Source organism: Hakea prostrata, chromosome 4, assembly GCF_041222555.1.
Source record: "Hakea prostrata isolate BN-2017 chromosome 4, UWA_Hpros_2, whole genome shotgun sequence".
NCBI classification, from domain to species: Eukaryota; Viridiplantae; Streptophyta; class Magnoliopsida; order Proteales; family Proteaceae; genus Hakea; species Hakea prostrata.
The window spans coordinates 27103151-27126789 of NC_142603.1; the positions used below are offsets into that span (position 1 = coordinate 27103151).

The 23639-nt window shown below is 38.7% G+C and overlaps 1 protein-coding gene across 1 annotated transcript; it reads right to left on the minus strand.

The window, feature by feature from the left end:
- Positions 1-664: 664 nt before the first annotated feature.
- Positions 665-12982, minus strand: LOC149018623 (LIM domain-containing protein WLIM1-like). The gene is made up of 5 exons (XM_089152792.1): positions 12574-12982; positions 10600-10696; positions 10474-10514; positions 10254-10343; positions 665-1229 (listed from the first exon to the last, which is right to left on the minus strand). The coding sequence occupies exons 1-5, from the start codon at positions 12709-12711 to the stop codon at positions 1053-1055; spliced, it is 543 nt and encodes a 180-aa protein (XP_089008918.1). The 5' UTR covers positions 12712-12982; the 3' UTR covers positions 665-1052.
- Positions 12983-23639: the final 10657 nt, after the last annotated feature.

The following is a 23639-nucleotide window of genomic DNA, read 5'->3' on the forward strand; positions in this document are numbered from 1 at the left end:
GGCCTAAGTGCTCATGAAAGTGTAGGCAAACAAGCACAGGGAAGGTGGAAGCCATGCTTGCAAACCCAAAAATACATGGCAAGAACAGTCCAGAACTTGAATGTGGCAGCTTACGAAAACAACACTGAACTGGAAACACCCCAGTACGTATTTCTAGCGGATTACATTAGCTGAAGAATTCAGGGAATGTTGGGGATATGGGAGTTGAAGGATGTGTGGGCTGTCATCTTTCCATTAGGGATTTCATGATTATGTGAGTGTGTAACAAGCAGTGATGTATTGCGTGAATGCTTGGCAAGCTATATATACAAGCTATGAGAAGCAATATGAAGAACATAGAGACTTATAAACCTGGAACCCCCTTCCCCTCCTATTTCTCAAACCTAATTCCTCTAAGCTCTATTGATCATTTACAAGTCAAATACAAAACCCTTGTTGGCCATAATGGTTGGATGTCTAGTTTTGCCTTCAGCCCTGTATAGTTTTAGGATTAAATCTGACTGTCAAGGCCTCAGTCTTGTGAACGTGCCCGTCCAGTGAGTTTGGGAACAATTATCAAACATGCCTCAATCACTATTATCAGTTTAGTTTCAGATACTGGGCATCGACCACTTAGTGACAACTGATGACCACACACCATACTTTTTAAGATTCAAATCAGAGATGAAACAACCAAACAATAAACATGCATCACTATTATTAAGATGTGTCACCAAGGAGTCCATGAGCAACTGGTACTCTAACAAGATGATAAAAATCATTTATCTATACTTAAAGACAATGGGGTTGAAGACACTGGAAAACACACTCAATTCAAACTTCAAAGAGCAGGCTTCACGACAACTTGGTTTATTGTAGAGATAGATACCAAACTCACACTTACAACTCATTTACCTCTCATTAATGTATAATGCCTTGAGATCCACTCTATATGACGTTCTACATTTCCATGAATGAAGGCTGTGGTATGCACTAATTCCCTGGGTGATGGACACAGAGAATTCACCTAGCATATCTTGGAAACTGTGTTCTTGGTCATCCCTTGGTTATCATCACTCTTCAGACTTGCCAAGTTGGCTGAAATTACCTTTCTCCCTGAAGAGTTGAGTATGGTGATGCTTACAATAGAGTTTGTGCTGATGGGCAACATAATTAGAAGGGCTGATCACACAGCCCCCATGGGAGCACTTGAAACAGGCTCTGTGGTATGAGGCACCATCAACTGCTACCTGAGAGAAAGGGGAAGTCAGAAAACAGTTGCATTTAGAGATGAAAAATGGCCTAATACAAACTAGATTTTAGAGCTGACGAAGGATCAAATACCTATATTATTGTGACACATTTCATATGACACATCACAAATACAAAGTTAATTTCTAGAGATACCTGTAAATCCTACTTAACGTTCAAATTCTCATAGTAGGTTAATATAAAGATTCATTACGCAAGTAGAATCAATGGAAACCAAAATTTTCATTGTAACCAACCCTAATTTCATTTTTACACAGAACAAAGAAACTAATAGGACAAGGGCAAAGCCAAGGTTGACCATCTAAGGTGAAAGCCATAGGTTTACTTATACTAATGTAGTGAAAAGGATTCTTCACCATGCTGGAGCATGGAGCCCCATACACAATGATATGGGGCATGTGCTGACACTCTACAACAAGAAGAAGAAAAAACCTTGACCCAGCTAAATGGGGTTGGCTACAATGGATCCTTGCCTTCCCAGTCAACTCTATTTGAGGCCCTACTGGATACGTTGATACTCTCTTTAGAAAATTTTTAGCTCCTATCCAATGAGATTGTCTCCCTCCTTGTGATGGAGTTTTCCCACTTTGGTTTTGTGGGGAACGTCTGCCCCATAATATATACCAAGAACTAGGATTGATAGATGCCTTCTGTTTAAAGCAGAGAACATAGCTCTTATGCATCTAGATGGGGCTGATAGATGCTTTCTGTTTAAAGCAGAGAACATAGCTCTTGTGCATCTAGATTAAGATTCCAGCTCAACAATCAAAAAGTCTAAATTTCTGCATACAAAGCCTCATGGAGTCCTGGTAATCCCCCTAACCAAAATGGTTCAATTCAATATCTCTGACAAAAAGCTTAAGGTTGTCTTCATGAGTCATGAGGTCCCTGCCATGGAGCTTGAGAAAATAAACCAACATCACAATTACCTGGATGGCAACTACTTCAACTAATTAGGATGTTTGGTCACTGGTGACTGTTACATAATTTATGGGGCTGTTGGACTGAACATCAGTTTCACCTCATAATAAATTAATGGATATACGGATGTATTTATGTAGTTGAATTCGTAGGCATACTTTTTGGATGGATATATAAATCTATTTATATAGCTGCCTTCAAAGGGAACTTCCTTTTCAGCTCTGTGATGAGACTATATACTCTATAATAACATATAATGGTTGTAAACTCTACTATTAAAATAAATTTTGCAATCTCTCAGCTGCTGCCTACTGTTTGTCTGTTTATTCCCCCTGTGCACGCTGATCCACCCTATCCCAAAAAACAGAGGGGAACAAAAGCAACTCTTGCTAATCTTATGAGATATTCCAATAATAGTTCATTATTATATATGTTGTTTATCTCATGTAGAATATATGGCAGTATATCTTTAGGTGGACTAGGAAGCTATATCTCCATATGCTGACCATCTCTCAATGCCTTTTAAGAAACACAAGTCCTGCTAAAGCCCTATCATGTCAATGTGGCTGGTGACCTTCATAAATTCACATGCTATCCCTAAAACACAAGACCACTCACTTACTTTCTCCAAAAAAATAACTTTTGTATATGGAAATTCTCTTTTTATTTAATGTTGTAAACAAGATAAGAAAATTAACAGACAAAATGAAATCTAGCATATCTGCAGTTTAAAGTTTGTGCTACCAAAAGTAGCTAGTTATTGGAGAATCCTGCCTGATTCTCACCTTCATCAACAGGGTAAAGCAGGGTCGGAAGAAACAACTGACATGGATAAGAGGCTTTGGGTGAGCTTGTCTCATCCAACTGTTGATAATAAAACACGTATGTTTTTGCAAATTCTTCAAAAGCATGCATGTTGTGTAGCTTTTGTTTTGCTAAATTATATTCTATATCTTCTAGATAGGAATCCGTGGGTAGGACTCCACAGAATTCAGTTTTTATCATGGTGCTCACCTCACACATGGTGCTTACCTCACACAGTATTTTTTTCAAAATCATTAAAATTCTGCAGGTATTTTGCACTTTCTTTTTTCTTGTGTCAGTGTCGAATTCACGCATCCATAGTAGGATGTCGCCTTTAAGGGTACTGTAGACATACTCTAAGAACTTTTTTCTAAACCATATGGTTTTGTAATTGAAAATTACTATTCTAAAGTCTTTGACCAATCATCTATCGCTTTTCCATAATCTCTAACTAAAACATTTGTTAGATCTAGATAAGTTCCACCGAGGCAACCGAGAACTTTTGTAAATCATCTCATCCAGCATGGTAGACGGGGTGTGAACTTTCTTCTTGTACCATAGTTGTTTCTGCTGCTCTTGCAATTTTTTTAAACACTATCATCAAAGGGTTCTCGTATTGGTTCATGTTCATCAATCTTCATCTTCTGTTTCTAAGTTTTTGGACTCTTCCGACATTCGTTCATTACAAGAGACAGATTTCTCTTTCCATATTGTATTCTAATGATGAGTCACTATCAGAGTCATCAAGAGTAAACACATGTTCATGCTTGCTAAAGATAAGTTCATTAACTGTATAGTAAGACAATATCATATTAAATAATATTTTGCTGCCTGATGGAATCAAATGAGTTGTTGTAACATTTCTTTCAGTAATCCAAACCTTCTTTGTGGTAAGGAAGTCATCTTCTTCGGAGTAGGACTTCGAAGAATTATCAAATGTTTCTGATAATGTAATGTAGGTATACACATAAAACTATTGAAGGATATATAAGGTTTTTCTTTAAGTATCAATTTTTGTTCTAAATTTTCAATTTGCTCACTAATACAAGCAAACCGATAAGCAGAACAATCTATAAAGTTATTTAAACCACTACTACTAGCAAAAAATGAATTGTTAGCGTGCTATGTGGGATCATAGTCTGTAGCAGAGGATTGTGCTGTGCAAGTAATATTCCTATACATTATGAAGCTCAGACTCTAAATTGGGTGGTTAAATCGGTTTGAATCTGTTGCATAAAACCAACTTTTGGCTATTTGGTCCTTAGACTTTATACAGCTGAAGGTATGGGCTTTGATTCAAGCATGGCCTTTAACTGATAACTTATTTCAGAATGAGTAGTTTCGAAATAATAAAAGAAAAAAATGGAAATGATCTAGAGTTTCAAATCAGAATCTGGGGGAAGGGGAATTTACATAATGGAAAGTTGATCATGGACTCTTTGCCGTGGCTATTAATCCATAGATCGAGGGGTAGTGGTGTATAAATAAGATGTGATGGAAATAGATTAATTGAAACACTACAAAAATGATATATTAGAAGTACAACATGGATACTTACACTGCTTAACACACTATAAGGCAACACTGGCTAAGTAGTTTGAGTATAATATAGAAGATCAAAGGTGATCCTCTAAGCTATACTAGAAGACCAACACTAGCTCTGATACCACACCAGCTAGAGTTAGCCAATGTTGTTGACATAGTAGACATAACAACACTACTATAGAAGAGCATTGATATAGAGACTAAAGAGACATTACTATGACAACACCATTACAGAAGTCAGAGCAGGGAATAGAGGAGTCTTAAGAGGAGAGAGGTGAGAGGCTTTGATGTCCTCTAGGGGGGGGGGTGCCCTTATTTATAGATGGGTTCCGAATTTCAGTTCTTTTGGAGTTTGCAATTCAAAACATTCTTGAATCCATTTGCTGACGTCATAATAGTGATTGTTGATGTCATGCTTCCATCATGTTGTCTATGTTGTGAGCTATAATAGAATCCATAAAATCTGGTGATGACACTTATCTATGAAAATTTTCCAATTCTCCATTATCCCTAAAACACCTAACAGATGGCCCACAATCCCTATAAAAGCCCACAAGTTTGGTCACTCAGCCAAAAAAAAAGGCTTCAATACCATCCAACAAGGATGATACCCATTCTATGCCTATAATCATTGGTACCCCACAAGTAAATAATAAAGGGAAACAATCTGTCCATTTTTCCAACTAGGGTCAACAACCCCTCAAGGAAGAATAAAAACAAAAGGTTACTTCATCCAATGAGATTCCTTTAACAAGCTTCTTGGACAATCCATCGAAGCTTTTGCACAAGCAACCTTTCCAAAATGTTTAAAGAATTGCAAGCCTTTGATACTCAATCAAAGGCATATAGAGCTCCAAAGAAGAATGTACAAAGGAAAAAGTTTCAAGACTCTCAATATCAATATCCATTTCCGACTCCACAAATGACACAATTAATGACAAAAGCCCTACAAGATGACGAAAAGCCAAAAAATGAATTCAAACTAACAAATGGCATCATCACAAAGGAGTACCCTTCAGATGGCAAGAAAAGCTATATTCACTGCGGAAGAACTATTGTGAAGATAGAAGAAATGTTGTTTTAACTCAATTATCAATTTAGTTGGGAAACCACTTTAAGGAGGATAAGATATTTTAAGAATTAGTCTTCGACATTATTAAACAAACAAATTCCAATGACGAAATTCGATACCAAATGGTAAATAATTTCCTCCTATTAAGCAAATATTTGACAACCTTTCGTGAAGAACCAATCTTCCACAAGATTTGAAAGATTTGTCTATTTGAAGAAGCAAAGCACATCCTATCAATATTTTTTTTCTTCCAGAGAATCAATTCAGCCATTGAAGTAGATAAGTTATTGTATACAAAGTATGTATTACAAAAGTATCTTAAGGTAGTATACATGTAAGAAGGATACGTGAAACTCCTCTTCTACCTTAGGTACGAAGCCTAGGAAATGAAAACCATTGAAAGGGAATGTATGGGAAAATTGTCTATCACACTGATTTGGACCTTGAATTTATGAACCAGCTCCCTCCAATGATTAGACATACTGTTAAAGAGTGGCAAGTCTCAAACTTTGTGTTCACCATATACTCAACACTGGGATGGCAAGAATGAGAATGGTTCTTTCAACCATATCAAATTTGGATAATGCATCTAGCCAACCTAGAGGATTACATTAGACCTGTCAATGTGGATGAAGATATAGCCATGGATATGATACTTAATAATATGATAGCAAACCAGCCTAGAAGGCATCATTTATAACTCTTCATCGAATAACAAGTACCCCCCCCCAGATATAAGACAATAGTAACAGATGGAAGGAGGTTATTTTGAAGTGACCTTGACACCACATTTAAACGTACTACCGAGCAGAAAATAAAAAGTCAAGAACTTTTAGACAGAATTGCCACAATAGAAAATATAATTAAGCTCGATACCCTTCCAAATCTTCTCATAGATATGGATAGTACATTAACTAAGCAATTCACTAGAGAAATGAAAATTTTCATGAATTAATGTCATCATCAGATTCTATGGATTCCATTATGACCCACAACATAAACAACATGATGGAAGCATAATGGCAGCAACCACTATTTAGGACGTCAGTGGATGGATTCAAGAAAGCGTTAAATATGCGGATTCCAAAGTTCTTGAAATTCAGAAACATCTACATCGAAGCCTCTATTGCTAATGTCTCTTTCTTACTCTTGTGCCTCTCACCTTTTAAAACTTCTCTCTTCCTTACTCTTACTTCTGTAATAGTGTTATCATAGTAATGCCTTTCCGGTTTCAAAAAGGGTTTTTGTGCTTCTGCAAGGAAGAAATTTCGGCCAAAAAACCGCCCAAAGGGCCAGTTCCGGCGCCGTCGTGAACGACCCACCCGCTTTTTCTCCCAAAATCAACCACCCTCATATGGACTCAAAATGATTTGGATTCTTGTATACTACCTATTTCAAGCATAATAAACACAATGGAACTAGTATTTTGTAAAAAACAAAACTATTGAAAATTTATCATTCAAGTATACTAACAAATGACCGGTCCCCAAAAGGGCAACCGGATTGCAAACCACCCGAATCAACAACATACATGAATTGTTTGGTAGAATGGTTACATATACAACAAGTCAACAAAATAAAATGACCGGCTAGATCAAGTGATGGTGTCTCAAATATATAAAGCTAAAGCCTATATAACATATATACATAAAATAAAATACATAATTTTAGAAAATAATTATTATAATAAAAAAATGGTGCAAATATAAAAAGATAAGTTTAACAAAACACAAATATAGATCATAGTCCTAGGCTAAACATATATTAATTTCAGGCAATACAAGATCATTTAAGGTCTTGGACTAATGTTGGGTCCTTTGTAGCATGGCTTAGAGGTAGAAAGGGGGGGGGGGAAGGGGGAAAGGGGAAAAAAAAAAAAGGGGAGGGAGGGGAGGGAGCACGAAAAAAAAAAAAAAAAAAAAAAAAAAAGGGGGGGGGGGGGGGGGGGGGGGGGGGGGGGGGATCACATTTGATTATCTATACTATACTCCAACTACCTAGCCAACTTAACTATAGTGTTTTAAGAAGTGTAAGTATCTATCTTGTACTTTTAATATATCATTTTCATATTGTTTTAATTAATCTATTTCCTTTTGCATTTTATTATACAACCCTACAACCGATCTGTGGATTGTAAGCTATGACAAAGAATCCATGATCAACTTCTCATTAATTATACTCCCCTTCCCCCCAGATCTTAAGTTGACCTTAGGTTCTAAGTTAAAGGTCATACTTGAATCAAAGCCCATAATTTTCAGTAGTATAAAGGTCTAAGCAAAGCCATACAGTGACCAAATAACCGAAAGTTGGTTTTGGGCACAAATTCAAGCAAATTTTAGCCACCCAACTTAGAGTCTAAGCTTCATAATGTACATGAATATTACTTGCATAGCACAATGCTCTGCTACAGACTATTATCAAACACAACAAGCTGATAATTTCACTTTCTTCTATTAGTAGTACTTTAAATAAATTTATAGACTTTTATGCTTTTCAGTTTGCTTATCTTAGTGAACAAGTTGAAATTTGGAACAAAAATAGATACCTCAGGAAAAGCCTTATGTATCCTTTAGTAGTTTTTCGTGTAATATGCACATTATCAGAAACAACTAATAATTCTTTGGAGACCCACTTCGAAGAAGATGAATTTCCTAATTACATGGAAATTTTGGATCATTGGAAGAAGCGTTACGACAACTCTTCTGACTCCAATGAACAAAAAAATTTATTTAATCTGATGTAGTCTACGTACATAGTTAATGAACCCATTTTTTGCAAGCATGAAGATGTGCTTTCTCTTGATGACTTTGATAGTGACTAATCATTAGGATATAATATGGAAAGATAAAGCTCTAGGTCTTGTAATAAACAGAAGTTCAAAGAGTTTGAAAACTTAGAAACAAAAGTTGAACATGAACATGAACCCATATGAGCATCCTTTGGTGATAGTGCATTTAAAAAATCTATGAGAGCTGTAGAAACAACTACAATACAAGAAGAAAGCCCACATCTCGTCTACCACGCTAGGCAAATGATTTACAAAAATTCTCAGTTTCCTTTGGTGGAACTTACCTAGTTTTGACAAATGTTCCAACAAGAGATTATGGGAAAGCGATAGATGATTGGTTACAGATTCTAGGAATAGTAATTACCAATTACAAAACCATATGCGAAAAGTTTAAAAAATATGTCTACAATACCCTTCAAGGCGACATCCTATAGTGGATGCGCAAATTCGACACTGACACTGACACTGGAAAAAAGAAATGAGCAGAACTCCTGCAGATTTTTAATGATTTTGAAAAAAAAATACTATGGGAAGCAAAGCATTATGATAAAAACTAAATTTTGAGGGGTCTAAGGGTTCCCTATCTAGAGAATATAGGATTTAATTTATCAAAACTAAAACTACACGACATGTATGCTTTTGAAGAATTTGCAAAAACATGTGTTTTATTATCAACAATAGAGTGAGCTTGCAAGCTCACCCTATTCACTAGAACAATTCTTCCCAAAGTTACATGCACCATGGGATGAATTGTATCTTAAAAGATACAAAACAATTCTTACAAGTTTTAAGTGGAAGTTAGTATAGGTAATCGGATTAATTTTGTTTATCTAACCATCACAAACCACTGTCTTGAGGCAAAAGCAACTAAAGCTATGAAATATAAGACTAATCCACAACTTCGTAAGAAACACTATCAAAATGAGTATGGATTTGGTAAACCCCCCAAAGGTTCGGTCTTAGAGAAAACATAGATACCCAAAAACCAAAGTTTTCTTCAAGTGCAGAAGATGGACTCCTAAAAGCTGAAAGACCTTTTGCAAAAGGGGAAGTATGAAGTCTTCTCGAAAATATGCTTAACCAAAATCCACAAATAAGACTAAACAATCTAAAACACATTGTATTTGTTTTACTTGTAATGAAATTGGGCATTTTGCCTTTGAGTGTCCACAAAAGAATAAATCTCATAAGAAAATGATAAAATTCTGTGAAGATATTAATTATGAGATAGTCTTTGAAGAAGACATGGTTGACAAAACCAATATTATCTACGCTATAAGCACAGATTCAGAACCAGACACAACCTACTCTAAGACTCAGCCTGTTTGTATGCTCAACAGACTCAATTCAAAAGCATCATCTTCTATTCCTATAGAAACTCTCTAACAAGTAACAGCTACTGAACTCAAGTGCTCTTCTTTCTCCATTGTGCACTGCAAGCATCTGCCCTATGGGTTGCAATTTCCTACAACCACCATTTTCACTTTCTTTTTGCTTAATCTATTATTTGCACACAGTATCTTACTTTTATGGGTGAAAAAAAAAACATTGTTTGAATATGTTTAGTTACAGTGAATCAATAAATCTACTGAAAATGATCAATTGCCTAGGAATGAAAGGCACCCATTGGTTCAAATGTTTGATCATCAGGTCTATACTTTCCACTAAATAATATAGCACCTCAATAATTTCAGTAAACAATTATGTGATGAATAACCAAGCTATAGCTACATGTTAGCACCCAGATGTAATGAAACAGCTACCAAGGTGGTCTCCTGTTGCAGATCTCCATGCACTTGAGACAAAGGATAGAACAACCATAGACATGTCTGGTGCTCTATAAACATCATATATTTTATTAAATTTTTTTACCTTTTCAATTGGGTAGACTGTTTTCTTGCAAGAGACACACTTATCTTGAGTTCCAGCAAACAAACCCAAAACTTTGTTATTGGCTTGGTCCTGCATAGTTTAGGAAATATTTAAAGGCAATTCAATGAGAGTACATTGTAGGAAAGGGAAAAATGGTGGAAGCCTATCTTCCAGAATTAGTTTTCGTGTTGAAATAAGAGAAATGATCAAAGTGGAACACCTTATCAGCTGATTTGTCCACTCTAACATCTTTTGGACCACCTGGAAGAGATAAAACAGAAAATTAAACAGAACTCACAATAAACATAAAAGAAAATTAATATATAATATTTAGCAGGCTGCCCACCTTCAAAACTTTTGTCCAGACTACCAGTCATCTTAAAGAGCTGGTTAAAGTGAGGCTTGCAGTACAGCACACCTTCGAATGAGCAGTAGTTGCTAAGCTGGAAATGAAAACAAAGAATCATTAGAAATCAGGATATCATTTGAAAAATGAATGAAAGATGTGCAGAAAGATGCTTAAGTGATTTGAGCCATAGCTGGTGTGCCCATTCAGCTTGTTGGAAAGATAGGGTTCTCTCAAAGAAAAGAGAATGCAGGAGAACGAGAGAAAGGGAGATTCATGATTTGTTTAAAATAGACCCACACTGCTGTTATAAATGATTTCATCTATGGAAGACCTAATACAAGCTAAAAGGCAAAAATGCTCCTTCAAGCAACAATACAGCAATATAGTCAGCCATTAGACAATTTTTTATTTTTAAATTCCTTTAAACAAGAGGCAGAACTTGAGCAGTGAATAACTGTGTATAATTTTTTGGAACAATGGAACAAAGAGAAAACTTGAAGCATCAATTGGCTCCAAGCTTCAACTGCCTACCTTGATGAGCTATAAATATCTGAAATCTGATCAAGGTAATATATTAGGCCACTTACTTTTTATAATTATAATTTGTGCATAAGTGCTTTAGGTTATTATTTGTTACTGTTGCTATTAGTACAGAGGGTGTTGCACTAGTCTACGACCATCCATTAGCAACGAAAATTTCAATCAGAAATGTTCATATAAATGGGAAACTTTCTTACTGGAGTACCAAGTATGACCTCAAATAGGCATTGGAGGGCAACGATCCATGTAATTAAACACATTTAGTTGGGATAAAGCTGAATTCTTGTATACCATTATGAGCTTTCTGCACTGCCAAGTTCTTGGAACTTCGTACTATTGAGATTTTATATGATTTGGCTGACTAGCTAACAATGATTTTCCAGAGCATGGGCTCTGCTTGATTAAAATGCGATAAAATCGAGTGACGGTCATCACACATATTAGAATGATAAACTATCAATAATAGGAGAAGCTGTTGAAACTCCATTCCTTTTAATCAACGAGATATTTTCCTTCGTTTGCACCTTCAATTTAAGGGAAGTTGAGGCTCCTATAAATTTTTGAAACTGAGAAGACTGGGAATTAGTTCCGGTAGTAAGATTACTGATCAAACTTCTTTTGGGGTTGATATTACTGATCAAACTTGAAAGGTGACAATGAGAGTTGAAGATCTATGGATGTGATTCCATAGAAATATAAGAACTAGTTAATTTTTTTCTAGAGTAGCTTTTGAGTCAAGTAGTTCCTTCCCCTGCCCACATTGAATGGATGGTTGCAACCCTATTATTACCTATAACTATATTCTTTTATTTGGTCAAACTGCAATTGTATTACTGAATCATATAAGCATTGATCTACAAGCTTCCATAAACAGATAATGTTTAAAAGACTGCAATGGCAGAAATTATGAAGAACACAAACTTTCCTTCATTATTCTGCAAACACCATTTTTATACAGTTCTGATTCCTAAACACACAGTAGAGGAATTTGCAATGCAACCATGGAATTACAGAATGAAAGACTAAAAAAATGAAGTCACAGAGTTTCCTAACACGATGGAAAGGCAAAGGACCAAGCCAATCCTCAAGAACCATCCCAAAGGATCCACACTAAAAAGTTAAATAATTATAGATCCTCAAATTCCTAGCAATAAGGACAACACAACTGAAAAGAATCAAAATTTCTACAAACCAGATTGTGAAAACAAGCAAAATTTCTCTATCTTTTTTCCCCCCTTTTTTCTTTTCTCTGTTTAGTGTTAGAACCAACTACCCATTATATTTTTTGAGCAATATATACTCTCTGAAAAGAGAACCTTGAAACAATGTTGCACAGAATCAGGAAGGGAAGATCAGCCACATCAAAGAACAGAAAAACAATTTAATGTGTATGAAATTGAAAAAAAAAGAAAAAAAAAGGAACTAATCAACCTTGAGGGTACCCTTGCAATGGTGGCATCGAAAGCAAGCCTTGTGATAGACTTTGTTATCAGCTGTGAGTTGATCCACCAAGTAAACCGTCTTCTCACAAGCCTTACATTTCTGGGTTGTACCTGCAAATGTTGCCATCTCCAAAATTTACTCCGTCCTCCTCACTCAACTGAAAAACAAACCCCAAACCAGAAAATCTCTCAACTAGCTTGCTAGCTTCTTTGCTTCTTCTTAGAAAAACAAAACCAGTTCGATTCAAATTTTAAAGTAGAAACTTTGTTGCCTACTGAAGTACCACCTCTCTCTCTCTCTCTCTTCACGCTCTATCTGTCTCCCTGTCTTCCAGCTCAGAAATCAGACACTAGACCAACGACTTTGTTAACAAATTTTGTCTCAAAGCTACTGTTTGGTAAATAATGCAGCATTTGAAATAGCTTTTTTCCACAGAATGATTTTATCCACAAAGCTATGCTCCGCAAAAGGCAAAAAAGAAATAAAAAAATAAAAAAGAGGCCCACAATTCATTCTCCCGTTCTGTAAATTGACCATATAGTATGGCTTTTCCGTTCTTTGCCATCATTAAATTCAAAATTTTAAATTTCATGTTCCTCCTGTCCAAATCATTTTTCCCACAATTGAAGCATTCTGTTCTGCTACCTTTTTGCCTTTTTCCTCTTTTCTTTCTTAGACAGGTGGGAACCCACAGGGCCACAACAAGAAATAATCAAAATTTGAGCCTGAATGATTCTTACAGGGCAAAAAACTTCTAACTAACAATGATTTAGGCTGATTCAGGCTCACAGGAATTTTTTTTAAATTTTTTTTTTATTTTAAGTGCTAAATTTGGAGGCGCAAGTTAGTTCAGATATGAGCTCCCTGGGTACTGCTTCTCACCCCACTCTCTCCCTCCTCCTCGTCTGCACGCACTGCTCCCTCTCTCCTATCTTCTGAGTAGTTTGCCCCCGGGGGGGGGGAATGGCCGACGGTATCGCCTTGCCCTGTTGGTTGTGACGGAAGGAATTATGGATCATTCCACTTTGGAACTCTAGCTGATTGTATGACGTCGACCTATTTTTGCCCAGGTATGTTAGTCGCTTTACTTTCTTTATTACCCCCAACCACCACTCATCTGTGAGACACACCCTCTCTTCGTTGGTTATGTGTCATGTCTCTATCTGCCTCATGTGTTTAATGGATGTACCGTTTTGCATACGTGATGCACACCCCCTCCTTCGCCGGCTCTGCATCCTCTCTCTTCTACCACCTGTGTTTAATGCGAACGCCATTAATGGCTGCACCAACTTGACTCCCCACCCAACCCATACTAAGTATAACTCTGTACATCAAGTTACCCCACCTACTTCTTTTGAACGAGTCGGTAAACTTCCATTTCTGTTCATCTTGGTTTTTGTCTTTGCTTATCTCACTTGTGGCACCTCGGCTTTGTCGGTCGAACTGTACCTCTTCACCCTTTCTTCTGCTGAGTTATTATGCAGGGTCGCAGGCGTTCCTCCCCTCGAACTCCTTCATCTAGATTCCATCAACAAGGTCCCCCAACCCCTGTCGGGTTTGGCCAGGGTACCGGCTCTAAGCCCGGAAACCATGGCTCTACCTCCTCCTGGAGGTCTAGGGGCCTCTCTGAGGCCAGGAAACGTGAACCCTTTATGGACATCCCTACCGACAGGGTCCTTTTTGGATACGCCCTGGGCTTCCATCCTCTTGCAGGGGCGGCGCTTGGGGGCAGCATTTCTGAAATATGGAGAGACTTCGGTGTGATGGCAGTCATACCTTCTGGACGTGACTTTGTAAAAATTATCTTCAACTCTTCGGCTAATCGTAGTGGTATCATCGACTTGTCCCCTTGGTGGATTGGAGATCATGTATTACATCTTTCCATCATCCCCTTCCTTGATAACCGGAAAAAAGCAAAGCTGCCCCCCATTGCAGTATGGACCCAACTAAGGGATATCAGGCCGGACTGCATGTATGGCGACCAGTTGTTCAATGCTGCATCTAAGCTTGGGGGTGTCCTCTTCAATGCTGCATCTAAGCTTGGGGGTGTCCTGGATGCACAGCTCCACTACAGTGAGCTTGGTCTCCCTCCCAACACTGCTCGTTTGAAGATCCATTTGGATATAAACACCCCTGTCAAGCTTACTGTCCCTATCAAAAATCTGCACGGAGACACTTTCTGCATCAATGTGCTCTATGAGGTCCTTTTCATCTGCACTTCCTGTGGGAAGATCTCACATGAAACGGAATTTTGCACCTTACATGAAGGCAACACGGCTTCCCCTGATCTGAATGGTATTGAAAAACCCACTCCTCAAGCTTATCTCCAAGCCATTACTGACCCCATTCGTGTCTTTTCCTCCAACTCTAAACCTTTGAACTCTGCCCATGTGGCTACTGAACTGCAAGGAGGACCCTACTTGCCTTTCGAAGATGACCTGCTCAACAACCCTTCTAAAATTGTCGACCCTACCCACGTTGAAGTTAGAATTGGGAGCCATGTGGTTGATATCTCACACAACCTGTCCCCTCTTAACTCAGACACATTTATCCTCAACAGCCTGGATCAAAGGAAAAACCAATCGTTTTCACACTTGGCCTCTGTGAACCCAAACCATACCCACAACCCCACCGTCCCTTTGAGCCCGATAAATGGGCCGTTGCTTGGGCTGGAAAATTTGAACTTAAAATCCCCAGCTCTTGATATGGAAAATGCAGCATTTACTCTTGTCCCTGGAACAAATGAAGAACACCCTGACAGTGGATTTGGTCACGACGTTTCTGGTCTCTAGGCGACTGCTGTTTCGAGTAGAGTGATTGAATCTACCACTCCGACTCTCACGAATCCTACTGACACTTTGATGAATCATTCTGTTTTGGCTGAAAAATCGGGTAATGGAGACAAACAATTTGAAGGCGTCTTACCTGCTGCTAACCCAACCATCAACCTTGACAAAGGTAAATCGGTTATTGAAGCAGATGAGTTTCTGCAAGAGTTACAAAAGAAGAAGAGCGCACCAGAAAAAAATGAAGCTGCGCCTAAGTCAGTTGACTCTGTTACGGATGACTTGAATCTCGGTAACAACCTGGAATATATGAATCTTCTTAATGACCCTGGGGTTATCTCTCTGTTGCAAAATCTGAAAGGAAAAGGTGCGGAAAATTTCCGGGGAAAACAGGTCTTTAATATCCAAAAGGTTATGATCTTTAATGGCCGGGAGGACTCAAAATTTGCTGAGGCTTTTGGAGGCGATGCCACTCCAAACAGGGTTTCGGGGACCGGTGACAGTGGAACCGATGTAGGAGGCGTAGGGGAAGAACGTGCCTGGGGCTGCCGCAAAAGGACTCGACGTACACCACCGGACGACGAACGAACCACACCCCTTGACTCGTTCAAGTCTGCCCTCAACTCACTTCTTGCCAAAGCACCTGAGCCTGTAGCCCACTTTGCAATCTTCTAGGAAGAAATGAAAGCGAGGTACATCAGCATATTTGGGAATCCAGTGAATGATCCATTTTTCCAGCCACATCGCCAAACAGACAAGGTCGTGCCAGCTACAAACCCCCCCAGGTTTTCCCCTACCATCACTACAGTGACTTTTTTGATTCTTGTATTGTCTACTTTGTCTCTTTATGGGCTGTGCTTTTCCTCTGGTATAACAAACTTGCCACTAGATCTAGGAATCGCTTCTCGGCTTAAGTTGATGTCTTTGCTGTTGTTAGTCTTATGTTTCTTGATATAGGATGACTTTCTTTTCTATGGGTTACGTTATGCACTGCCTTGCTTTGTTTGCGCTCTAATGTGACTTGTTATCTTTTGGGTATCACTTACTCTTGTTCAAATATTTCTTTTCACTTTTCTCTGCATCTCTGACTGCTTCTATGTGCTCTCGTATGTCTCTTACTTGAGTTTTGAGATTAGTTTCCTTTGATCTTTTTAAACTTCTCTGCCCAAATTTTTCTAAGCATGAGGTTTCTCTCTTGGAACATTCGGGGGTTAAACGGGAAGTTCTCCCTACAGTGTTTGAAGAAATCCTTGAAAAAGTTCAAACCACAACTAGTTTTCCTTTGTGACACAAAATGCAGCAATCATCCCTCACTGCTCAATATTCATACCAACACCTTCAAAGATTTTACCTTAATTGGGAACTCTAACAGTGTGGGATCCAAAGGCCTGAAGGGTGGCCTGTTGGTACTTGCACATGACAGCTTCCCGGCTGATGAACACATGATAATCATATCAGCATCTAAACCTTCTCCCTGGACCGCGATATTCTTATATGCACCACCTCTCTATGCGGAGAGAGCTGTCTTATGGGGCAACTTGGATAGGTACCTTAACACCCTTGACATGCCCTACTTCATTGCTGGGGACTATAACGAGGTAATACATCCTGACAACAAATTGGGGGGCAAATTCAAAAAAACTCAGGCCTTGGCAGCTTTCTTAAACTTGGTAGAGTCCCACTCCCTGTTGGAGATTAATGCACCGGGAACCTATTATACTTGGACAAACCGACAAAAACCACCCAATCTCATCAAAGAAAAGTTGGACCATGTTTTCACCAGCCCCAACTGGATCAGCACCTTCCCCTCCACCCAGGTTCAAAGACTCCCGGCATCATGCTCTGATCATAACCCTTTGCTTCTGTCAGTCAGAGACTACTCTCGAGTGGGAAAAAAACTTTTCCACTATCAAATCGCTTGGCATCTTCACCCCACCTTTTTCAATGACGTGGCCTCCAACTGGGACTCAAATAGAGGCGAACTTTTGGTAGGAAAACTGGCCAACCTCTCTAGATTCCTTTCTGCTTGGAACACATCCTTATTTGGGAATGTTAATGAGCTCTTTGGTAGACTGACCTGTGAAATTGATGCCCTGGAATCCTCTCTTAACCCTGACTGGCCATTGATCAAACAGAAAAAAGATCTTCTGTCCTGGGCCCTTGATGCAGAAGAATTCTTCTGGTTCCAAAAATCCAGACATCAATATATCTCTGTGGGAGATAGGAACACTCGATTCTACCATCTCAACTCCAAAATCAACAATCACAAAAGGAAGATTGACTGTATTGACCATGAAGGGTTAACTCTTACAGAACCTCACCTTATGGCCTCAGCTTTTGCTCAATACATGCAAAACTTATTCTCCACTTCCAATCCTAAAGATACCACCTTAATAAAGGGTCTTTTCCCACCTCTGTCGGATCTTGAACCTCTCACGCTTTTAACCATACCCCGAAGTATGGATGAAATCAAAGGAGTTGTCTTCTCTTTGGGACCTTACAAAGCACCGGGTTGCGATGGTTTCAATGCCTGTTTCTTTCAAAAACACTGGGATACCGTGGGTTTGGATGTACACAACTTTGTGACCTCCTTCTTCTGTGAAGGAACCCTACCTTGGGGCACTAATCACACCTTACTGTGTTTCATCCCAAAAAAAGAGAATGCTCGGACAGTTTCAGACTTTAGACCCATTAGCCTGTGCAACGTCACTTACAAAATCCTGGCCAAAACCCTAGCTCTACGATTAAAACCGTTCCTCAACAACATCATCTCACCCTTACAAGGGGCTTTTGTACCAAGGCGGCAAATTACGGATAACATCTTTTTGGCACATGAATTTTCCACCATATGAACAAAACTAGGGGAAAAGTCGGATATGTGGCCTTGAAGCTGGATATGTCAAAAGCATACGACCGGGTTGAATGGAGCGTCATTTCCAACCTTTTCTCCTTCCTTGGTTTTTCACCAAAATGGTGCGACCTTGTCTCAAAGCTTCTAAGTTCGGCAACCTACTCAGTCAAAATCAATGGCACACCCTACCAGTGGTTTGAGGGGTCCAGGGGAATTCGACAAGGGTGTCCCCTCAGCCCGTACCTCTTTCTTTTGATAATGGAGGTATTAGCAAGGATTCTCAATGAATATAGGTCCCTCAACAGCTTCAAAGGAATCAAGATTGCGAAGAATGCCCCAGAAATCTCACATTTGTTTTTTGCAGACGATACTTTTCTTTTCTGTAGAGTCGAAAAGGAGGACGTTCTTACGATTAAGGCGGCACTTGATCTGTTCACAGCCATCACTGGACAACAGATAAATTTTGAAAAAAGTGGAGCTTTTTTTAGTAGAAATGTAAATCGTGAACTTAAAACCCAAATCCTGTCGATGTTGGGTATCTCAGAAATGAAAAAAGACTCTCTCTACCTAGGAACCAATTTATTCCCAGGCAGATCCAAAACAAAAAATCTCAATTTCATCCTTTCAAAAATCCACAATCGATTTGCCTCTTGGAAAGCATCCACCCTGTCCTTCGCCGGTAGGGAAGTCCTCATAAAATCTGTTCTACAACCGTTATCCCTCTATCATATGCAGTGCTTCAAATTTCCAAAAGCAACCTGCACACAAATTGACTCACTTTGTCAAAGGTTCTGGTTAGGAAACCCATCAAAAAACAAACAGCTAACCTTAATACCTTGGGAGAAATGTTGTACTCCTAAACACTTGGGGGGTCTAGGTTTCAAGAGAATGGAAGACATCAACCGAGCCCTTCTCCTCAAACAAGGCTGGAAACTTCTACATGAACCATCATCACTATGGGCTACCACCTTGAAAGCCAAATATTTTCCCAAATCCAGCTTATTCAACCCTAACCTCAAACTCAAGAGTGGATCTTGGCCTTGGCAGAGCCTCTTTAGCATCTTACCTGATCTCAAAAGAATGATTACCAGAAAAGTAGGTAATGGGTCCGACACCTCCTTCTGGGATGACCCTTGGCTCCCACAGGCAAAATGTATAAATGAGCTTTACCCTCGTTCTAGCATCTGGTCGCATAACACGACAGTTGCCCAGATGTCACGATACACCTCAATTAACAGGGAGTACCTCACAAACTTTAATCTTCCATCCTTTCCACTTTCACTTTTTAACCTTAACTTGTCACAGGATACTTGGACCTCTCGCATCTCCAATACTGGTGAGTTCTCGGCTAAATTAGCTGGAAAAGCGTTGACTAAACAGAAATTTGAAGCAATGCCCCGTGAGTTCACCAATTGGTGGAAAGCGCTCTGGAAGATGCCATTACACCCAAAACTCAAAGCTTTCTTCTGGCGTTTACTAAACACAGGATTACCAGTAAGAGCCACTCTCTCTCAATGGACGGAGATGGATGATCTTTGCCAATTGTGCGGTGAAAAGTCAGAAACCAGCTGGCATGTTTTCATCTCTTGTGAATGGACAAAAAGAATATGGGCTGCAGGACAACTTGGACTACGGACGGAACGACTTCAACAAATCTCCATTCTGCACCTCTGTAACGATTTCCTTGTCGGATTTCATCGCGATAAGGAAACAACTGACTGGTTTTTCTCGGTGTTTGTGACCACATGTTACTTCTTATGGGCAGAAAGGAATAAGGCAATAAATGAAGGGGTTATGCCTAACCCCTTCAAAGTACTACAAAATACAAACAAATGGCTATCTGATATGAAAGCCTCACCATTTAAGAAGGAACTTATAAACAATAAAACCCAGACCAACTCCTTTGAGGAAATAAATTCTGACAATACTATTTTACTCTGTGCAGGGGTACATAACGCATCACTAGACCAAGCGGGATGGAGCACGGGGATCTTGAAACATGGGACAATTCAATGGACAAAGAAAGGTTTTCTCAAAAACGCTAACCAGCTGGAAGCCTTAGTTAAGGCAACAAAGGAAGGCATGCACTTCACTGATCGGTTTCATGAGGTTTGGGTTAATGAAGACAAGTTACCCAACCTCCTCCAGAATCATCCGGAACAAAACTGCCCCATCCACCTCATAACTGATCTGGTAGAAATCAAATCGAAATTAGGCAGTACAAGGTTCTATAATTTTAAATCCCCAGGACTCCTAAACCATCTAAATAGGCTGGCGAATAGCAGTATTACTACCAACCTTTCAATCTCTAGTTGTAACCCAAGGCCAAAACAGGCCGACAAACTATGTTATTTGACTTTAAATCAGTAATATCTCTTCCTTTTCTTTGATCAAAAAAAAAAAAAAAAAAAAAACAAAGCCTTTTTTTTTTTTTTTTTAATTTTTTTAAATTATAACAGAAATTTCTATCAAGTCTAATAGGATGTTTATAGGCTAATGCTTCTCAGGTATCTTTTGTATATATATAATATAATTTAAATATAAAACAGGAAGTCCTTAATCTTGAACAAATACTATGAGGTGTCTGTCACGAGTCAGGATCTGCACCCCATCGGGGGGCACAGAGTGCTCCCTGACGGCTTCCCAACCATAAAAACAATAGGGCCCACAGGTGAAAAACACATTTTGAAAAGAAAAAAAACTCATATTTTTACCTGTGGGCCCCACTGTGTTTTTGTGGTTGGGAAGCCCTCGGGAAGCACTTTGTGCTCCTCCAACGGAAAGATGATCCCGACTCCTCAGTCATCTACTATGTTAGAGACCTTGGTCCTCTCTTTGGAGAGTCTCTCCCAAGCGTTCAATGAGTAATAGGATTCTATTACATTGGAATATTCTCAAGGATTGGGTTAAATCCAACGAGTGTTTTTATATTAGAATCTTACACATGGCTGAATCCTATAATTTACTTGGAGATTTCTTCTAAGTAAATGAGTCAAATATTTAAAAATAACCCCCCCCCCCCCAAAAAAAAAGCCCTAGTGTGGAGTGCCTCAAGAAGTGTCATAATACCAATCTCCTCAATGATTGGTGCATTGGTCATTTATGGGGCTTGGATGATCCTCAAATGATGAAGTGAATTCTTCCAAGCTAAGGTCCTGGATCCAAATCCTCTCTATCTTGTACTGCTCTCCTTCCCATTTGTCTGACAGTCAAATGGGTGATGCATGGATGGTAAAATTACAACTGAGGATCTTGTTTGGACTATTTATAAGTTAATTGATTCCGTTTTAGCTTTTCCATTAAACGGTTGAAGTTTTACTCATCCATGCATCATCTAACGGTTAAATGGACAAGATGGAGGGCAACATAAGGCAAAGAGGAACCAAATTCGTAATATCCTCCCTCCAAGCTCTCATAAGGAAGAAGAGGTTTTGACTTGCACCTATATTGGCAAATATTCTTGCACATGAGGAGACCAACCATGTTGAGCCCTATGGCTAAAAGTAAAGGAATAGATGATAAATTGAAGGCTGAGGGCTAGGTAGAATGCCAAGAAGAAAGTTTAAATATCAATGAGAGGAGTTCGGATTCTCTATCCACGGAGCTAGATAATTGTACTCCCCTTACACCTCTGCACCACTAGTATAAGATGGAAGTCCACCTTCGAGCACTAAAAAGTCAACAAGAGGCGGGCTTCCTTTCTAAATACGTAAATGGTAGAAGAGTAGTGCAAGAAAAGTACAATCCCCTATCCTCGTGAGGAGAAAACCCCAACTCAATGAGACGGGCTCGGGAATGATGTCCTCTCAGTTTTTGGGAGATGGTGCAAATAACTATCGAAGAGACATAAATGAACCCCATAAATGTGAAATAGAAAGAGATGATAGAGTTGAGGCACCACCTAAAGATTAAGAAATTGGAGAAGAGCATAATTGTAATAATGACGATAGAGACGAAAGACCAAGAGGGTTGTTGATTAACGTTCATCAATCATGTCCATTGCAATACATTCTGTAGATACGCTCACTTATTATCAAAAAGTAATTTACTTGGACCCATTTGTATGGACATTAACGTAGATTTCAAAATTAACCAATACTCATTTTAATACTATGAATTTTTTTTTTTTCTTGTAGAGGATTAAAAGTGAACCTAAAAAATTATCATTATTGATCATTTCAATATGGTGAGAGACCAAAATGGATAAGAGGGTGACTTTATGAAGTGATGTATGATATAGAGGATACTTCAATGCCAATTTTTTTTAGGTAGAAGATAAGTTGTAATAATGAAATGGAAAATGTACAAAGCAGGTTACATGCATGTCTATAATCACACCAACCACTTTTGACCAAAAAACAATCACACCAACCACCCAATTTTATCAACTACTCATTGATAAGTTATTCCGGCCATGCTTGTACAGGAGAAGACACTTTGCTCTTTCGTTGTAGATTTTCTTAGAAAATCAACATAACCATTTGTTTCTCTATAGTAGTGCATAATCTTTTAATTTTTCAATCTACATCCTCAAGATATGGCTATATAAACCCCTTGTAGGATAAACCATGGAGGTTTCCTCTTTGAAATCGAGTGAGTTACTGCCATTAAATCCGTCACCACCCAAGTTTTCAATGAGTCCATTGCCTTCCCCATTTTCCAAGCCTTTTATTACTGTTTCCATCTTTGCTTCAATTAAAGTTCGTCCTCTTCCCAGTAAAAATATGGAATGACAATATTACATTAGCTTTTCATCTCTGAACACACCACCAGATCCAGCATTGCCTGGATTCCCAAGTGAGCATCCATCCGTATTTAATCTTACCTTGAACTTATCAGGTTTGGGAAGAATTCCTTCTTTCAATACCTTTCTTTCAAACAAATCCACCCCTAAATTTTTTATCAGAAGTAACAAAACTGGAATAATCTTCAAAACATCAATAATCCTACACTATATATGTGAAGCCATGTTAGGTTTTTTATTAAAAATCTATATGAAGTTTCAAAATTAGTTTTTGCATTTCTTTTATTTAATTATTTTGTTAGTGTGTGGGATCCATGAGGTAAGGGTGGTAATGAGACATCATGAGTAAAGGAGGCCCTTCATGACATTGGTTATGAGACTCTTTATGACATTGGTCATGGGTTTTAATGGTCTTGATCATGGTGGTGTGGTGGGGTTACTTGAAGGGTGGAATTTACTCCAATTTTAACTCTTGACCATCAATTCTCATTTCAACTTCATGACCATTCATGGCCATTACCATGAGTGGGGTTGATGTTATTGAATGGATTAAATCCAATTAATTGCCTTAAGAATCCTAAGGGGTGTAATGTGAGGTTTGGGCCTATATAAACCCAACCCTTCCTTGCATGTGGGGTGCAATGGAGACACTCCTCACTCTCACATTATTTTG